Source organism: Apodemus sylvaticus, chromosome 17 (genome assembly GCF_947179515.1).
Source record: "Apodemus sylvaticus chromosome 17, mApoSyl1.1, whole genome shotgun sequence".
NCBI classification, from domain to species: domain Eukaryota; kingdom Metazoa; phylum Chordata; class Mammalia; order Rodentia; family Muridae; genus Apodemus; species Apodemus sylvaticus.
This window is the reverse complement of record NC_067488.1, coordinates 23,428,519-23,443,537: the sequence shown is the minus strand read 5'-3', so window position 1 is coordinate 23,443,537 and position 15,019 is coordinate 23,428,519. Positions and strand designations below refer to the sequence as shown.

General features: G+C 43.1%; 1 protein-coding gene across 3 annotated transcripts in view; it reads left to right on the top strand.

Annotated features, from left to right (window-relative positions):
- Positions 1–14,420, top strand: part of Taf2 (TATA-box binding protein associated factor 2) — a 58,824-nt gene extending 44,404 nt beyond the window's left edge. The window contains exons 24-27 of one of the 3 annotated variants that reach the window (XM_052160591.1): positions 286–391; positions 7,939–8,061; positions 12,923–13,163; positions 13,944–14,420. In XM_052160591.1, coding sequence (XP_052016551.1) covers positions 286–391; positions 7,939–8,061; positions 12,923–13,163; positions 13,944–14,022 — 549 coding nt within the window. In that variant the 3' untranslated portion in view covers positions 14,023–14,420. Of the gene's footprint in view, positions 1–285; positions 392–7,938; positions 8,062–12,922 lie in introns of all 3 variants that reach the window. The other 2 variants (XM_052160592.1, XM_052160593.1) reach the window with 2 other exon arrangements.
- Positions 14,421–15,019: the final 599 nt, after the last annotated feature.

The following is a 15,019-nucleotide window of genomic DNA, read 5'->3' as shown; positions in this document are numbered from 1 at the left end:
GTAACCCTGGCTGCCTTGGAACTCCCTTTGTAAACCAGGGTGGCCTCAAACTCAGAAATCACTTACCTCTGCCTCCTAAGTGCTAGGGTTAGAGGCGTGAACTACCACGCCTGGCTCCTTTGGAGGCCGGACCACCCAATTTTTGTTTTAGTACCTTGGGAAGACAAGACAGCCTTTCTTTTTAAGATTGTAACAGGTCTGTTCGCCTCTCTTCTCCTGTCCTTGGAGATACTACCTGAACATAAAGTAACGCTGCGGCTCTCTGTCCTTGTATGTGTGTGCTAGTTCTCAGGTTCCCAGGATGAGGAAGAGGTCGATATGGACACTGTTCATGATAGTCAGGCCTTCATTTCCCATCATCTGAACATGCTTGAAAGGCCATCCACTCCAGGTAAGGATAACGCATTGGGAGAGGGGACAGCGTCCACATATATCCGCTCTAAGGTCTGGTACTTTATTTTTTTAGACGAGCAAGTGTAACATTGAGAAACCAATATAAATTCTTGAATTGCTTCAGTGTAATTTACATTGATAAAATAATACATTGTAGAAAGTACTTTTTGGAAGTTGGGCCAGATGGCACAATGGGTAAAGCATTGGTTTTGCAAGTCTGTCGCTCTGAGTTCAGTGTGTGCCACCCTGTAAAGTGGAAAGAGAAAACCGACCTCCTCAAGTTCTCTGACTTCCATCTGTGCATTGTGGCACACTTGCATACACACGCGCACACACTAATAAAATTAACAAGTACTTCTTCTAATTTGTTGTATTATATTGGTTCTCTACATGGTGAGTTCCAGGCCAGCCAAAGCTATATAGTGAGGCCTTTGTCTTACCCTCTCCCTAAAAAATTTGTATTTGTGTAAGATAGCTGTTATAACAAAATGCATGATTTACTCTCCCCCCCCCCCCCCTTTTGGTTTTTTTGAAACAGGAGACAGGGTTTCTTTGTATAGCTCAGCTGCCCTGGAACTAGCTCTATAGACCAGGCTAACCTTGAACTCACAGAGAGCCACCTGCCTCTGCCTCTGCCTCCCTAGTGCTGGGATTAAAGGCCTGAACCTTCACCACCTACTTTATTTACTCTTCATAATAGGACTGTAGACATTGAAATAGTTTCTTTTTTTTTTTAAATAGAGTTAATGTTTTCCATAACCTTTTTTTTTTTTTTTTTGGTCTGTCTGTTCCATATAATTTGATAACACAGATTTCCTTGTATTTATTTCTCAATGACCATATTTTCTATTGGTTGTGCCATCTTAGTAGTGACTGTAAAACAATAAATTTAGGTCCATTTCATTCTGCTTTGTGTGTGTGCTAGTGTGTATGTATGTGTTCATGTGTGGGTGCACACAACATGTGTATGGAGATCACAACTGTGGGTGTCATTATTTAGCCGCTGTCTACCTTTTGTTGAGGCAGCTTTCAGGGATCTGCCTGTCCCCACCTCCCATCTAGCCATCACTAGAATAAAAGCATGTGCCACGGTGCCCATGTTTAAACATAGGTTTTGGTGAGCCAAACTGAGGTTGTGCCTACAAAGCAAGTATTTTATGGGCTGAGCCATTTTCTCAGCTTAGATTCACTTTTAGCATTTCTTTTCTCTAATGTGAGTTTGAGTTTTGTCTTCTCTTTCCTCCTTGAGTATGTTTGCTCTTTTTGTTTTTGCTTTTGTTTTTGTTTTGTTTTTCGAGACAGGATTTCTTTGTGTAGCCCTGGCTGTCCTGGAACTCACTCCGTAGACCATGCTGGCTTTGAACGCAAAAATCCGCCTGCCTCTGCCTTCCAAAGTGCTGGGATTAAAGGCGCGCGCCACCACCGCCTGTGCTCTTTTTTTTTTTTTTTTTAAATAATTATTTTAAAATCCTAATATGGCCAGTAATAGCACATGCCTTTAATCCTGGCACTCTGGAGGCATAAGTAAGCGGATCTCTGAGTTAAAGGCCGGTCTGGTCAGTAGAACAAGTTCCAGTACAGCCAGGACTACACAGAGAAACCCTGTCTCAAGAACAGGTGCTCGTGTTCACCTCCGTCCCCTCCAAAATCCTTATCCTGGCCTGTGCTTTCTCAGTGGTCTCTATTGTTTTACTGGCGCTCTATATCTCTTAATGCATTTGGGTTGGAAGTCTATATAATCAGATGTCACAAGAATTAGAGTGGTCTAGTTTCAGCCAGTTTGTATTCTGGAGTGATTTCTGCACTATGATTCTCAGTCTAAGTGTCAGCTAGTGAGCTGTGTTTCTTGGAAATAATTCTAATGGTTGGTTCTAAATTTTCTGGTCCAATCATGTAGTCTTCCTTACTTTTAATGTTTTTTTGGTATGTTTATACATATGTACAGTGTATTGTGATTGTGTTCACCCCACTGCCTTTTGGCACCCCCTTTCCTTTCTCTGAACCTTTTATGTTTCCTACCTCAACCTCCAGTGGCTGTGCCTTTAGCTAATGACATCCCTGCTCAAGCAACCATTAATGCAGTTCACAGGAAGACGTGGGGCCTTACATGATGGGAAGTGTGAAGATGTCTCTAGCTGCTGCTCTTCATGGTTTCAGCAGCAGTGATTCAGGATATTCTTGATCTTAAATTCTTCCTGCCCTCTTTTCTATGATGTGCCCCGAGTCTCAGTGGAGTGAAGGGATAGCAACACTCTTGTAAGCTGAGCCGCCGTCTGTCATTTATTATTAGCGCTTTGGTCAGACAGGAGTCTCCATTCACTAGAGCCTTTTCACCCTGCTGAGAGCCACAATGGTCTTAAAACAGGCACAGAAGGTTAGAAGGCAGTTTGACTTGTTCTTTAGTGGTAATGTGTTCCCTGCTTGGGCCCATGTCCTCCCGGCCATAGGCTTTGGCCAGGTTTCTAGTATCAGGTGTGGATTCCCTCCTGTGAAGCTGGCCATCAAACGGAGTCGCAGAGACACTTGGCCATCCCACAGATAGCGGTGCCACTGTTGCCCCAGTGGATTTACCTAGTGGGTCGGCATTGTCCCTCCCACCAGGCCGCAGCTGCCAGAGACTGTGGATGAGTTGCAGCCTGCATTGCACCTTCCTGCACTGCACTGGAAGCACTAGTAAGCAGGGAGCGAGTTTCCAGTTCAGCTCTATCTTCATGTCTTTGTATTCTGTAACCAACGTGTGTGGTGTGTTCAGTAAGAGGGCCTGAACATCTGATTCTGGTGGGCAAGCTAGAGCAGTACGATAGTCTGTATTCTCTCTCTCTCTGTGTGTGTGTGTGTGTGTGTTGGGGGTAAGTGCCTTCTGAAAGTCTGAAGAACATGAATTTGAGTTAAAAAGTTGTGAGCCTCTTAACATGGGTGCTTGGAACTGAACACAGGTCCTTTGGAAGCACAGCAAATGCTTTAACTGCTGAGTCATCCTCCATCGCCATGACCTTTACTTTAGGGGTGTGTGCAGCCTCTGCAGCAGATAATTCATGGGAAGGTGGTTGTGTTGCACCTGGCATGGGGTTCTTGTTTAAGATCACAACTTCTAGGAGAGCATTGTTGGCCCACAAACTGCTTCTGTCTATGGTATTCCTTTTATGTGTCATCATGAGTTGTCTTGGTTTGGCATGTTTTAAAATATCTATTTCTTTTATTAATTAAAAAATACCTTTATTGGCTGTCACAGCTATTGATTTTCAGAACTTGAGTGTGTATTTCCATGGTTTTCTGGCTCTTGGGTTGCTGGTGAGCTCTGATGTTACTTGATGTGTTTGTCTTTGTAAATGTGCTGTTGTATTATCCCTTACAGGAGTTTTTAAAATTATTTAGTTTTTATTGCTATAGCTTATGTATCACAAGCTGTCCTTGAACTTGCTGTGTAGCCAGTGGTGAGCTTTTTATCCTCCTGCCTTTACCTCCTAAATCCTGGAATTATAAATGTTCAGTGCACATGACTAGTTTTATACTAGCCGGGGATTAAACCCAGGGCTTTATCCATTCTAAGCAAATACTCTGATAATTGATCTGCAGTTCCAGTCCCTTTATAGCTTTCAGGGTCTGCCTTTGCTCTGGAGCTTTTACATTTTCACTGTTACACATCATGGAGAGGTTCTTCCTCACTCATGTCTAGGTGAACGTGTAAATGCCTCTTGTGTCTGCATGTCTGTTACTCTAGCTCTGAGGGACTTCCTGTTATAATTTCATTGAGACTCTGTCTTTGGTGTTTAGTCTCAGTTCTTCTAGGTTGTGGATAGATATTCTTAGGTTCTCTCTCTCCCTCTCCCTCTCCCTCTCCCTCTCCCTCTCCCTCTCCCTCTCCCTCTCCCTCTCCCTCTCCCTCTCCCTCTCCCTCTCCCTCTCCCTCTCCCTTTCTCCCTCTTTTTGTAGAGAAGAGAGTGCAGTGGAGTGCTTCCAGGAGTGACAGTGGACTGTGCTGAAGGGGCCAGTCACCTTCTGTCAGGTTAGGGGGAGGCTCACATCATTTGAAAGTCTAGAAATCTGAGGGATTGGGATGGGGTGTGGGATAGGGGATAGTTGGTGTCCTTTGCTAGAGGAGGCGGTGGAGAGTCCTTCGGTCACCTTGGCACATCTGAAAGCCTTGAGGGCAGTAACCCTCATGAATTGGGAGCCAGCATTGAGAAGGCAAATCCTGCCAATCCAGGAACCAAGTGGGACTCCATCAGAGTCCAGAGTCCTGGGACAGTCTCTCAAGCTGTGCTCCTCACCCTTTGCCTTCTGGGGCTCCGACTCTGGCTGACTGTTGTTGCTGATGCGGGTTGTGCTCTGTGTGCTTGACTGCTCAGACACACTGGCCCACACCCCAGCAAGGCTGCTGGAGCAGGCTGGTCCTGAGCACCCAGGGTAGTCAGACGCTATGCAGCAAGGATAGAACGCTGGTCCAAGTGGCCTTTTCTGAGGATGTGGCACAACACCAAAACTCTAAGGGTGGCATCTTGCAGGTGTGTCAGTGGAGATGAGTGCACGGGTCTGTGTCCACAAGACTGGGGAGGGGGCGAAGGAGTTTATGACTGAACATCCTTGAGGGAGTAAAGCAAGGACCCTGGCCAAAGGGACATTGTGTGGGGTGTTTCTGGGGGTCAGATGGACCAGTGAGCATTAAAAGAGAAGGCAGCAGCAGGCCCTGAAAACTGGAGGAGGCCTGAAGGAATGGGAGGGCGGGGCTAGGGCTCAGAGTCTTGGCCAGGATAGGAGAGGGGCAGGAGTTCTGGGCTGGGGTCATGTGGTGGACAATGCTGTAGGATCAAACACCCAGAGGAGCATCCGCGTGGACTGTCTGTCACTGGGGTCTTCTGTGCAGGACTGGCTGAGTTGTTCGGTACCTCTTCCTCTTCCTCTTCCCCTTACCGTCTCCCTTCCCCTTCCTCCAGAAGAAAATTGAAAAAGTTCCAAGGCAGAGTGGGGACAAACCAGGGTTCAGGCCTTGCTCGTGCCATGGGACAGTGAAATAGGCGAGCTTCTGTGGCAGCAGTGTGCTGGCCATCACCTGGATGACAAATCCTGTTGTCCCATGAGACAACGAAGTGGGCCAGTGCTGTGGCAGCCCCACGCTGGCCCTCACCTGGATGAGAAGAGCTCTTGGCCACCTTGACCACACTACTGACCCAGCTAGATTGGACCCCATCCAGTAGGTTGTCTCTTTGGGGGTCCAGGCAGGCACTTTGATTGCACAGTCATAAATGAAATGGCTGAGTCTCAGGATTTTCTTGGGCCGTGGATGGACCTGGGGCGCACAGGTGGTGCTTCCCTCTGAGGACTTTCTTGCAGAGTACCAGAGATCTCCCTGCAACAGCTCTGGGGTTGTTTCTTCTTCTTCCATCTCTGAAGGGAACAGGCTGCCTGAATCGGGAGTTTGAGAGGGTTTTCCCTTCTGGCCGCTCATAATAATGGCTTTTAGGGGCTCCAATCTGTCTGGACCTCTAAACAGGCTGTAGGAGTTTGTGACTCATGTTTCCCGCTTGGTCTCCCTAATGCCATGCTGGTGAGCTTTCTTGTCCGAAGCCACTTAACTGTTCTTTGAGAAGGCCTGCCTTCACTCCTGCCTTGCTCTAGAAGCTGCCTCATGTTTTATCGTTTTATCTCTTAATTGTATGCCAAAGTTCTTAGAAATTGTAGTCATGCTGTTTTGCCTTTTTGGTTATTTTTCTCTTTATTAGTATTTGAATTCAGTATTGTGTGTGTGTGTGCGTGTGTGTGTGCGTGTGTGTGTGTGTATGTGTGTGTCTGTGTGTCTGTCTGTGTCTGTGTGTGTATACATGCATGCCTCAGTACACATATGCAAGTTGTAGGACAACTTGTAGAAGTCAGTTCTGAGGCTGGAAAGATGGTTCAGTGGTTAAGACCACTGACTACTCTTCCAGAGGTTTGAGTTCTTCCCAGCAACCACATGGTGTCTCACAACCATCTGTAATGGGATCTGTCCTCTTCTGCTGTGTCTGAAGACAGCTACAGTATACTACTCATAAATGAAATAATAAATCTTTTTTTTTTTAAAAAGAAGATGAAGTCCTTTCCCTTTCACCATGTGGGTCTCAGGAGCTATCTGATTTTCAGGCTTTGCGGCAGGACCTTTTGTGCTTAATCTGTTGTTAGTTAAAATGTCACTGTAGTTTTTATTTAATTCAGTTTTTGTCATTTCCAACTTTTTTTTTCTCAAATCTTAATTTCTTTCCTGAATTTTTTCTACTCGGCTGCCTTTTTTTAAAATCCATATTCCTACCTATTTTTACCAACTTTCTTCTCTGTGTTGCTGAGTTTCTCCGTCTATGTAGTCATAACATATTTGTCTTAGTCAGGGTTTCTATTCCTGCACAATTATGACCAAGAAACAAGTTGCAGAGGAAAGGGTTTATTGAGCTTACACTTCCACGTTGCTGTTCACCGCCAAAGGAAGTCAGAACTGGAACTCCAGCAGGTCAGGAAGCAGGAGCTGATGCAGAGGCCATGGAGGGATGTTCCTTACTGCCTTGCTTCCCCTGGCTTGCTCTCTTATAGAACCTGCTGTCTTATAGAACCCAAGAATACCAGCCCAGGGATGGCACCACCCACAAGGGGCCCAGTCCCCTTGATCCCTAATTGAAAAAAACGCCTTACAGCTGGATCTCATGGAGGCACTTCCCCAACTGAAGCTCCTTTCTCTGTGATAACTCCAGCCTGTGTCAAAAACCAGCTAGTACACACAAAACTAGCTAGTACAGTATTTAAGGCCGCTCAGCGTGTTTATGAGTTAAGTTTAGGTATTTCAGTGTTCAGTAGTTGAGAGGACTTGTGGTGCCTTGCTTTCCATATTTCTTTGGAAACGTGTTGCAATTTATGCCTCTGTTGGTCTGGGCATTTCTGGTTTTATTATTGATCAGCCTAGTCTTGAGAGTTCAATCTCTGCTGCCACTCAGAACAAAAAACGAACTGCTGAACCACTAACAACAGGTATAAAAGACCCAAAGACACAGGAGCACATAGAGTTGCTGATACACTGATGGCCTTGGAGAAGAAGATGGGAAACTCTGTGCTACTGTTCCCACGTTTGTGCATAAATTTGGGACTAGAATCTGACCTGGTTTCTATTATCCTGTTTTATGTTATACTGTTAAAACTACTTCTTGTTTTAAAATGCATTTGTAACATCTAAGTTTTTTTGATGTATTCAGTAAGTTTGATAATAGAAATGTTTTTAGGAAAATTTGGAAACTATTTGCAAATGCCAAAGCAATAACAACATAGATGAAGTGGCTCCTGTAGCAGAGTATAAGTCCTAATTTAAATGTTCAGCAAGTCTTTCATGTGTGAATTTTCTCTGAGGCAATAGGTCAAAGGATTAAATTACTGTGATCTTTAGTAGTCTTAATATTGTATTCTGCTTATGATTATACTTGTACTAAAGTTGAACTAATTCTGGTTTTAAAGCTAACATGTGAAACCTGTTAAACTTTTTTTCTGCTTATAGGAAGCAAATAACTATATTTCCCATTTTTGATCTTTTAGGGCTCTCTAAGTACCGACCATCCGGCTCTAGATCTTCCTTGATGCCCCAGCATTCACTGGGCTGTGATATCACACCAACCACAAAACCCCAGTGGAGTATGGAACTGTCCCGAAAGGGAGCAGGTACATTTGCTTGTGTTCATTTGTTTGTCTCAAGAAAATTAAATTTAGAGTTAATTTATCAATTGAAAAATACTGGCAAAATGGAGAACTTAGTTTTCTTGAGATATATTGGTTTTATATTATGTAATTTAAAGACTATTTCAGATTAATGTTTATCTGTTTCAGAAGTTTGTGTTTGTGTTAATAGAAAATTTCTAAATAACAAAAATAATGAAGAGAATTCTTCTTCATTATGTTGTTGTTATTAGATACTGGAATTATGAAATCACATGCTCCTGCCTTGTAGTTAGAAGTTAAATGTAAACCTTAGAGTCTGTCACTGCACCTTCACATAATCAGCAAATAAGTCACGCAGAGCTCAGTCAGAATTTCTGTTTCATTCATGAAAATTCAGTGCTAGACTTGTATTTAGAGTATTCTATACCGAGCAATCAAGATGGCTTTGTAGTAAAGCTGGGTTCTGCCAAACCGGACAGCCGAATCTGATCCTCAGAACCCATAGGATGAAAGGAGAGAGTTGTTGAAGTCGTCCTCTGAACTACACACACACACACACACACACACACACACACACACACAAAATGTTACTCCATCCTGATGCACACTCACTTGTCAGATGCTATGAGCTGCCAGGAAACAAAGATTACAGTTTTCAGATGTTTATGGAAAAGGAGTAAGAAAGAAAGCCACATAAACACCGGGATTTCCAAAGTCATTAGTAAGCCTTAAACATGTATGGATTTCTGCTTATGTTTCAGTGGGTGGATTTTTGCTTTGGTAATGTATGTTTTTGTATGATATAAACAGAATTAATTATTCTTATTAATTTGAGGAAGGAACTCAGGGACCAACTGTGATTAAGTAGACTTCAGCCAAAAGCAACAGTTCAGAATACTTCAGTGTTAAGAACATAGATCGTTGTCTGTCGAAAGCTTTTTGTGAGGTGTGTACATTTATCGTAGTAGATTCACACGCTGTGTGTCAGGAGGAATCCAGCTGGGACTTTGCCTTGTATTTCCATGAATGAAGGACTTGGGCGATTGTTTCTTTGATTGATTCCTTCTCCCATTTCCTCCTTCCTCATTTCTCTCACCTCTCTTCCTGTTCTTTCCCTCCTCACACCTCTGTGTGTGTGTGTGTGTATTTTGAATTTCAAATATAGCTTTTTCCTAACACATTGATAGACTAGAAAAAAGTAACTTTTCCAAACATAAGAAAAGCTCTTCAACAGACTACAAATAAGCAATAGAAGTGTCACTCCTAGCTGGCATGACAGTATCCCTGTAGAAACATTAGTCACAAATCATCTTTTGGGATCAAGTAAGTTGGAGGTAAAGGGTAGTCTGCTTCCCACAGAGCTGGGCGTGTGTGGGCGCAAGCTTGGTCTGTGGCTGAGTTAGGGTCCTGAGGGAAGGAGAGGAGTGGTAAGGGAGTCGGGGCTCCCTTCCGTCTGCGCTCAAGAGGAAGGAGCGCGTGTGAGCTTTGTGCGGCAGGTCCAGCTGAGCTCTCTTACTCAGCTCACTAAAACATTAAAATGGCTGCTCTAGTTGGCTGAGATGGAGAGACTGCCTGCCGATAAGATCTCATAGACTTGCAGCTCTTCTCGAGTACTTAAATGAAGGTCCTTTAGCAGTGTTTCTTTACTCAGGCTTGTTGTTTTCTCAGGTTCAGATCTATTGAGTGTGGGTCCCTTGTTCCTCTGCTCACAGAGTGACGTGACAACTCATATGTCTTAATGACTTAGAGCCAAGAACCCAGATGATATTCAAGAACAGAAATGTTTTACAGATCTCTCCGAGGAGAGAGAGAAACAGAAGATCAGAAGATGCTGCTGTAAGGCAGCTGAAGGGGTGATGCATGTTTAACTAGTAGAGGACAGTGATGAGTACTTTTCACTCCTCCTACACACACATGTGCACATGTGGAACACACACAGCTTCAGGTACATACACACATGCACACACACCCCGCACTCTCTGTCTTCCTGTGTATGAGGATAAAAAGATGTGGAGATGGTAGATCAGGCCATGGGATAACCCAGGAGAGGTGTAAGAATGGTCCCTTCACCCTCTCCTTTCTCTTCCCCTGTCCTGAGGGAAGGAGAATAGGCAGGAAGGGCCCAGTGGTTCTGTGAGTGACAGGTTTGAGCTTCATAGGTCTTCCCTCCCAACACTGAGTCCCCTGTCCTCCACTGCAAGGTTGGAGGCATCAGGACTGTCTCCTGGGTTTAGTTAGTAATGGAGGGTGAGGAGCAGGGGAGGGGGGATGGTGGAGCAGATGGAACTCCCTAGTGATTTCTGAGGGGCCCAGGGGAGTCCTGCAGCTGCCTCGCTCAGGCTGCTGGTTATGTAATGCCTTCTTGCATAATTCAGAAAATACAAGTCTAGTATTTGAAATCTTACATTGAAATTAAAACAATTTGTTTTAAAAAGCTTTCCCTAGAGATCTTTCCTTTGGAACTCAAGATGAAAAACAGACTGATTTTTTTTTTTTTATTCTTTAAATTGCAATGATGTATTTCAACATCTTATTTTTTTATTTAATCTAAAGAACCAAAAGAACAGAATTCATGTCTTTTCTAACTATAAACTTTGTATTAAATATGAATGTATACCTAATATAAATGAAGTTAATAAAATTAGCAGATTTTTCAGCGTTTCATAAGTGTTCTTATTAGAAGGACTGCAGAGCTTGCAAGTTAGGCTTCTATTAAGTACATTTGCTTGTTTCACATCTGTTATGTTGACTACAGCTTGTTTAACAACAAGATTTTACATTGGGCAGACCAATTCAGAATATCTTTTGCATAACACAAATGAACATCTTAAAGGATTTTGAATTATGTGTGTCTTGATAGAGACAGTGTTTCAAATCACTGAAGGGGTTTTGTCAGCTTAAAAGCGTGCTGCCGAGCCAGGCTGAGCCCCTCCTAGGCTGTTTCTATTAGAGTGTATTTGTTATGTCAGTGCCCACGTGAAGTCCACAGTAATCTTTTTGTTGTTTACCTTTTTAAATTTATACTCCAGTCCATAGCTTCTCTCCCTCCACCCTGCCACATGTTAGTCATATTTTTATCTGTAGTTTTTAGTTGTTTATATGTGGTACATATCACACAACAGAGTTCCTTGTAACTTTGGTTAGGATCACAGTCCTATCTAGACACATTGTTGGAGGCAGGTTTGTTGGCACTGTGTATCTCCATTTGGAAGTGCCAGTATCCAGATGACTCTTTCCAAAGTTAACTATTGTGGCTATTCAGGATCTAGATGCATTAATTCATTGCGAATTACAAAGTAATATTATCCTAATTAATCTTTCCATTTTTATTTATAGGATGCATTATTTTCTCTAATTCTCTATTATTATTATTATTTATTGGTGTGAGCCATATAGGAAAGTCTAGATAAATGCCTAATTCTCTCTGTAATTAATAATTTTTAAACACTGGGTTTATTGACCACTTTTTAAACTGATGATCAGTTCATTGTATTTCTCTTATCCAGGATTAGTATAGGAACTGCTATATCCTTGAACATCTTTAAAGGCCACCCACCTCCTGAGTCAGTTAGGCAAGCAGTTATGTTCCTGTTGTATCTAATGCTTCAGACTCATCCTGTAAATATTCTGATTCAAACTGGACTCAGTGCTTTGTCCTGCTTCCCAGGTTCTTAAAGCTACTTAACTTCCTATGTTCTCATAAAAGTCAAGCAAAATTTAAGATTTGTAGGCAGGGTATCCTATTATGAGATATGAGGCCTGCAGGTAAAGATGGGTTCACCTTCAAAGTGGTTGTAGGTATTCCCTGGAAAAGAGTAATCCACAGACATGCATTTGGTCCTTGCCTCTGCTCAGAAGCACAACTTCCAGGATAACCATCGGCTTTTCTGAAATCCGAGCAGCTTGGCCAGTGTTTAGGAATGATGGAGACTCTGAGAAGTGCAGATAGCTAGCTAGCTAGTGTAGGCAGTTGCCAAACGTAGTGGCTGCTGGCTGGCTGGCTGGCTGGCCGTGAGCCGGGAGCCGGGAGCCGGGAGCGCTTTACCGTTGTCTCCCTTCCCTGTTACCTGGCTAGGCTCTGTGAGGCATGAGCCTGGTTTTCTGTACTTCTGGCTTAAGGGGCATATTTAAGGCATGTAAGATGGAAACTAAGATCATATAATAGCACATTTTGTTAGTTTCCTTGGTCAGCAGGTTATTAGAACTGCAGGGAGCCCTTGAGGACACCAGTTAGGTTTTAGACACAATACAGTACACACAAGAGGCTAACCACACAGTGTGATCTATAACGTAGGCTCCCAAGGTTCGGTTCCTGTCTTTTCTCTTGTCTTTAGGAATAGTTGCTTTCACAGCCTCTGCACTTCCTGGGTCTTCATTGTGTGTACCGAGTCTTCCAGAAGAGTTTACCTTTACCTGAAGAGATCATTTAGGACTAAAGGACTAAAGAAGCATTTAATTTTCACTAAGATACTTTTATCAGTAACTAGCATAGTATATTTGTGTATGAATAATTTTCTAAGTGACCCAGTAAAGTACTGCCCTCTCTACTCAGGGCAGGGAGGTATTTAAAGGAGTTATATTTTCATCAGCCAATATAGATTTTAGTGTATAGCACATAGGAAGTGATTGTTGAATCATAATACTTACAAAATATTAACATTCAAAGGACAGTTTACTAATAGATTAGCACATAATAATTTTTTATAGGCCAGATGGACCTAAAATAGTTGACTTCTGGCCAATGCCGGCAGTGTTGTTAAACTAGCTAACTGTCATGTGTTCCATGAGACTGTCCTCAGCTTCCTCTGAGGAGAGCTGTCCTTCCTTAGCAACACAGAAACTCATTCCCTGTCTCCTCCTGAAGGTAAGGAGCAGCCTTTGGAGATGGGTGTGCACTCCCTGGTGGCGGCCCCGCTCTCGGTGTTTGCCAAGGAGGCTCTGTCCTCCCGACACAGCGAACACCATCACCATCATCACCACGAGCACAAGAAGAAGAAGAAGAAGCACAAGCACAAACACAAGCACAAGCACAAGCACGACAGCAAGGACAAGGACAAGGACAAGGACAAGGAGCCCTTTGCCTTCTCCAGCCCTGCCAGCGGCAGGTCTGTGCGCTCCCCCTCACTCTCAGACTGAAGCCTGGTCTCTGCGGGGAGAGACACAAGCAGGGAGTGGGGAGAGCCTGAAGAGGTTGCATGCGTGTGTGCGTGTGTGCGTGCGTGTGTGCGTGCTGCTGTGGGTGTCTGTCTGTGTAACTGACAGTTAAATAGGAATGCGTGTTTGCGTCTGGATGATCTGTTGCACCCCATCCTTCCTGAAAGCGCAGAATGACTTTTATAAAAGCCTTCATGTCCACCACAGGCCTGTTCAGATGCTGGTCTCCTATGGACTGCCAGAGTCAGGTCGGCTTGAAAGCCTTTGATGGATGATGTCATAGGCAGAAGGACATTTTCAGCAGAAACAGCTGCCAGAGCTGTGGCACCCAGCGTTTCCATGAAGTACAGAATGACGCCACCTGGAATTGCTGGAGAGAGGCTTTTCTGTAGGACTTAATCCCTCTTGACTGCTTTTTTGTGTTAGCCATTGAAACTAAGCACCATCATTTATGAGCAAAGAATCTTATATTTCTTTTTACCCTAAAATACAAAAAATTTTGAAAGAAATTATTTTTTAAAAAATTTAACTATCTTTTGATAGTACATTTGATGATTATGATGTTGCAATGTAGCAGATCCAACATTATTCTCAAATCAAGATGTTTAAATTATGTTTTGTTTTGTCTTCCATTAAGTGCGAGTGAATGTGTTCATATGTAAGATATGTTTTGCTGAATGTGGACAGTTTACACACATAACACATAATCTTTCTAAAATTACTCTGTATAGAAGCCAGGCATGGCCGAGCTTGTCTGTAATTCCAGCAGTTGGGAGACAGAGGTCGGAGCATCATTCACGACCAGCCTGAGACACATGAGAATCTGCATCAGAAAAGGAAAACAACAAAAGTTACTCTGTCTAACAAAACATGATACTTTGAACAAGTGTCTTTATTTGTTGTGTACTAGCTTGGACATAGATAATTCTGCCCACACTGGAGTATACCAGCAGCAGCTTAAAATACATGTGCCATGCTTTATTTAGTTTCATATTTTAACAGTTCATATGGTTGTATGTTTTGGTTTTGATTTTTGGTTTTTGGTTTTCTGAATTTACCGGGTTCTGTGTTAAAAAATATTTTCATATCTATTCAGTTTTATTATTTCTTTTGTTACTAAATGTTTGACTCATTTCTTGATCTCAAAATAAATATTTCAAAAGGGATCCAATAATGCTGGACTTTTAAATATACTTTCAGTTGTATTTAACTTGTTTAATAAATAACTTTTTAAGTTGGACAATCTGCCTTTGTTTTCCTTTATCACTTTGTTACCTTCCTGAGCATGTGTAAATAATATGACAGGTTGAATTTGCAGAGGGCTTTGAAGTGAGTGGGATTTGAACTGTTCCAGTATCAGGGCAATTCAGAAGGGGGAGATGAGGTTAAGGTCTCTGCCGAAGAATCAGTCCCCTCAAAGCACAGCTGTGTGCACTGAACTTGACCTGGACTGTGAATCCAGAGGATGTGTGGCCAGGTGCTGCTTGTTGGAGTTGGGATCTCACTGCAGTTTGGGCTCCCTTGGAACTTACTGTATAGATCAGGCTAGGCCTGAACTCCAAGACCATCTGGCCTTCCAAGTATAGTGGCATGCACCACCACATTTAGGTCTGTGATCAGGTGTTGAACGACCTAAAGGACCCTTACTGATTCAAATTAAGGAAATGGTGGCCAACTTCAATTAGTTTTGAAAAATGGAAAGTTTTATATCTTGGTGTGCAAGTAGCACCTTTATATTGCACCTAGAAGTTAGCCAGTTCAAAACAGTTCTGCCATGGCTTGAAGAGAGTCATACTAGCCGGCTGCT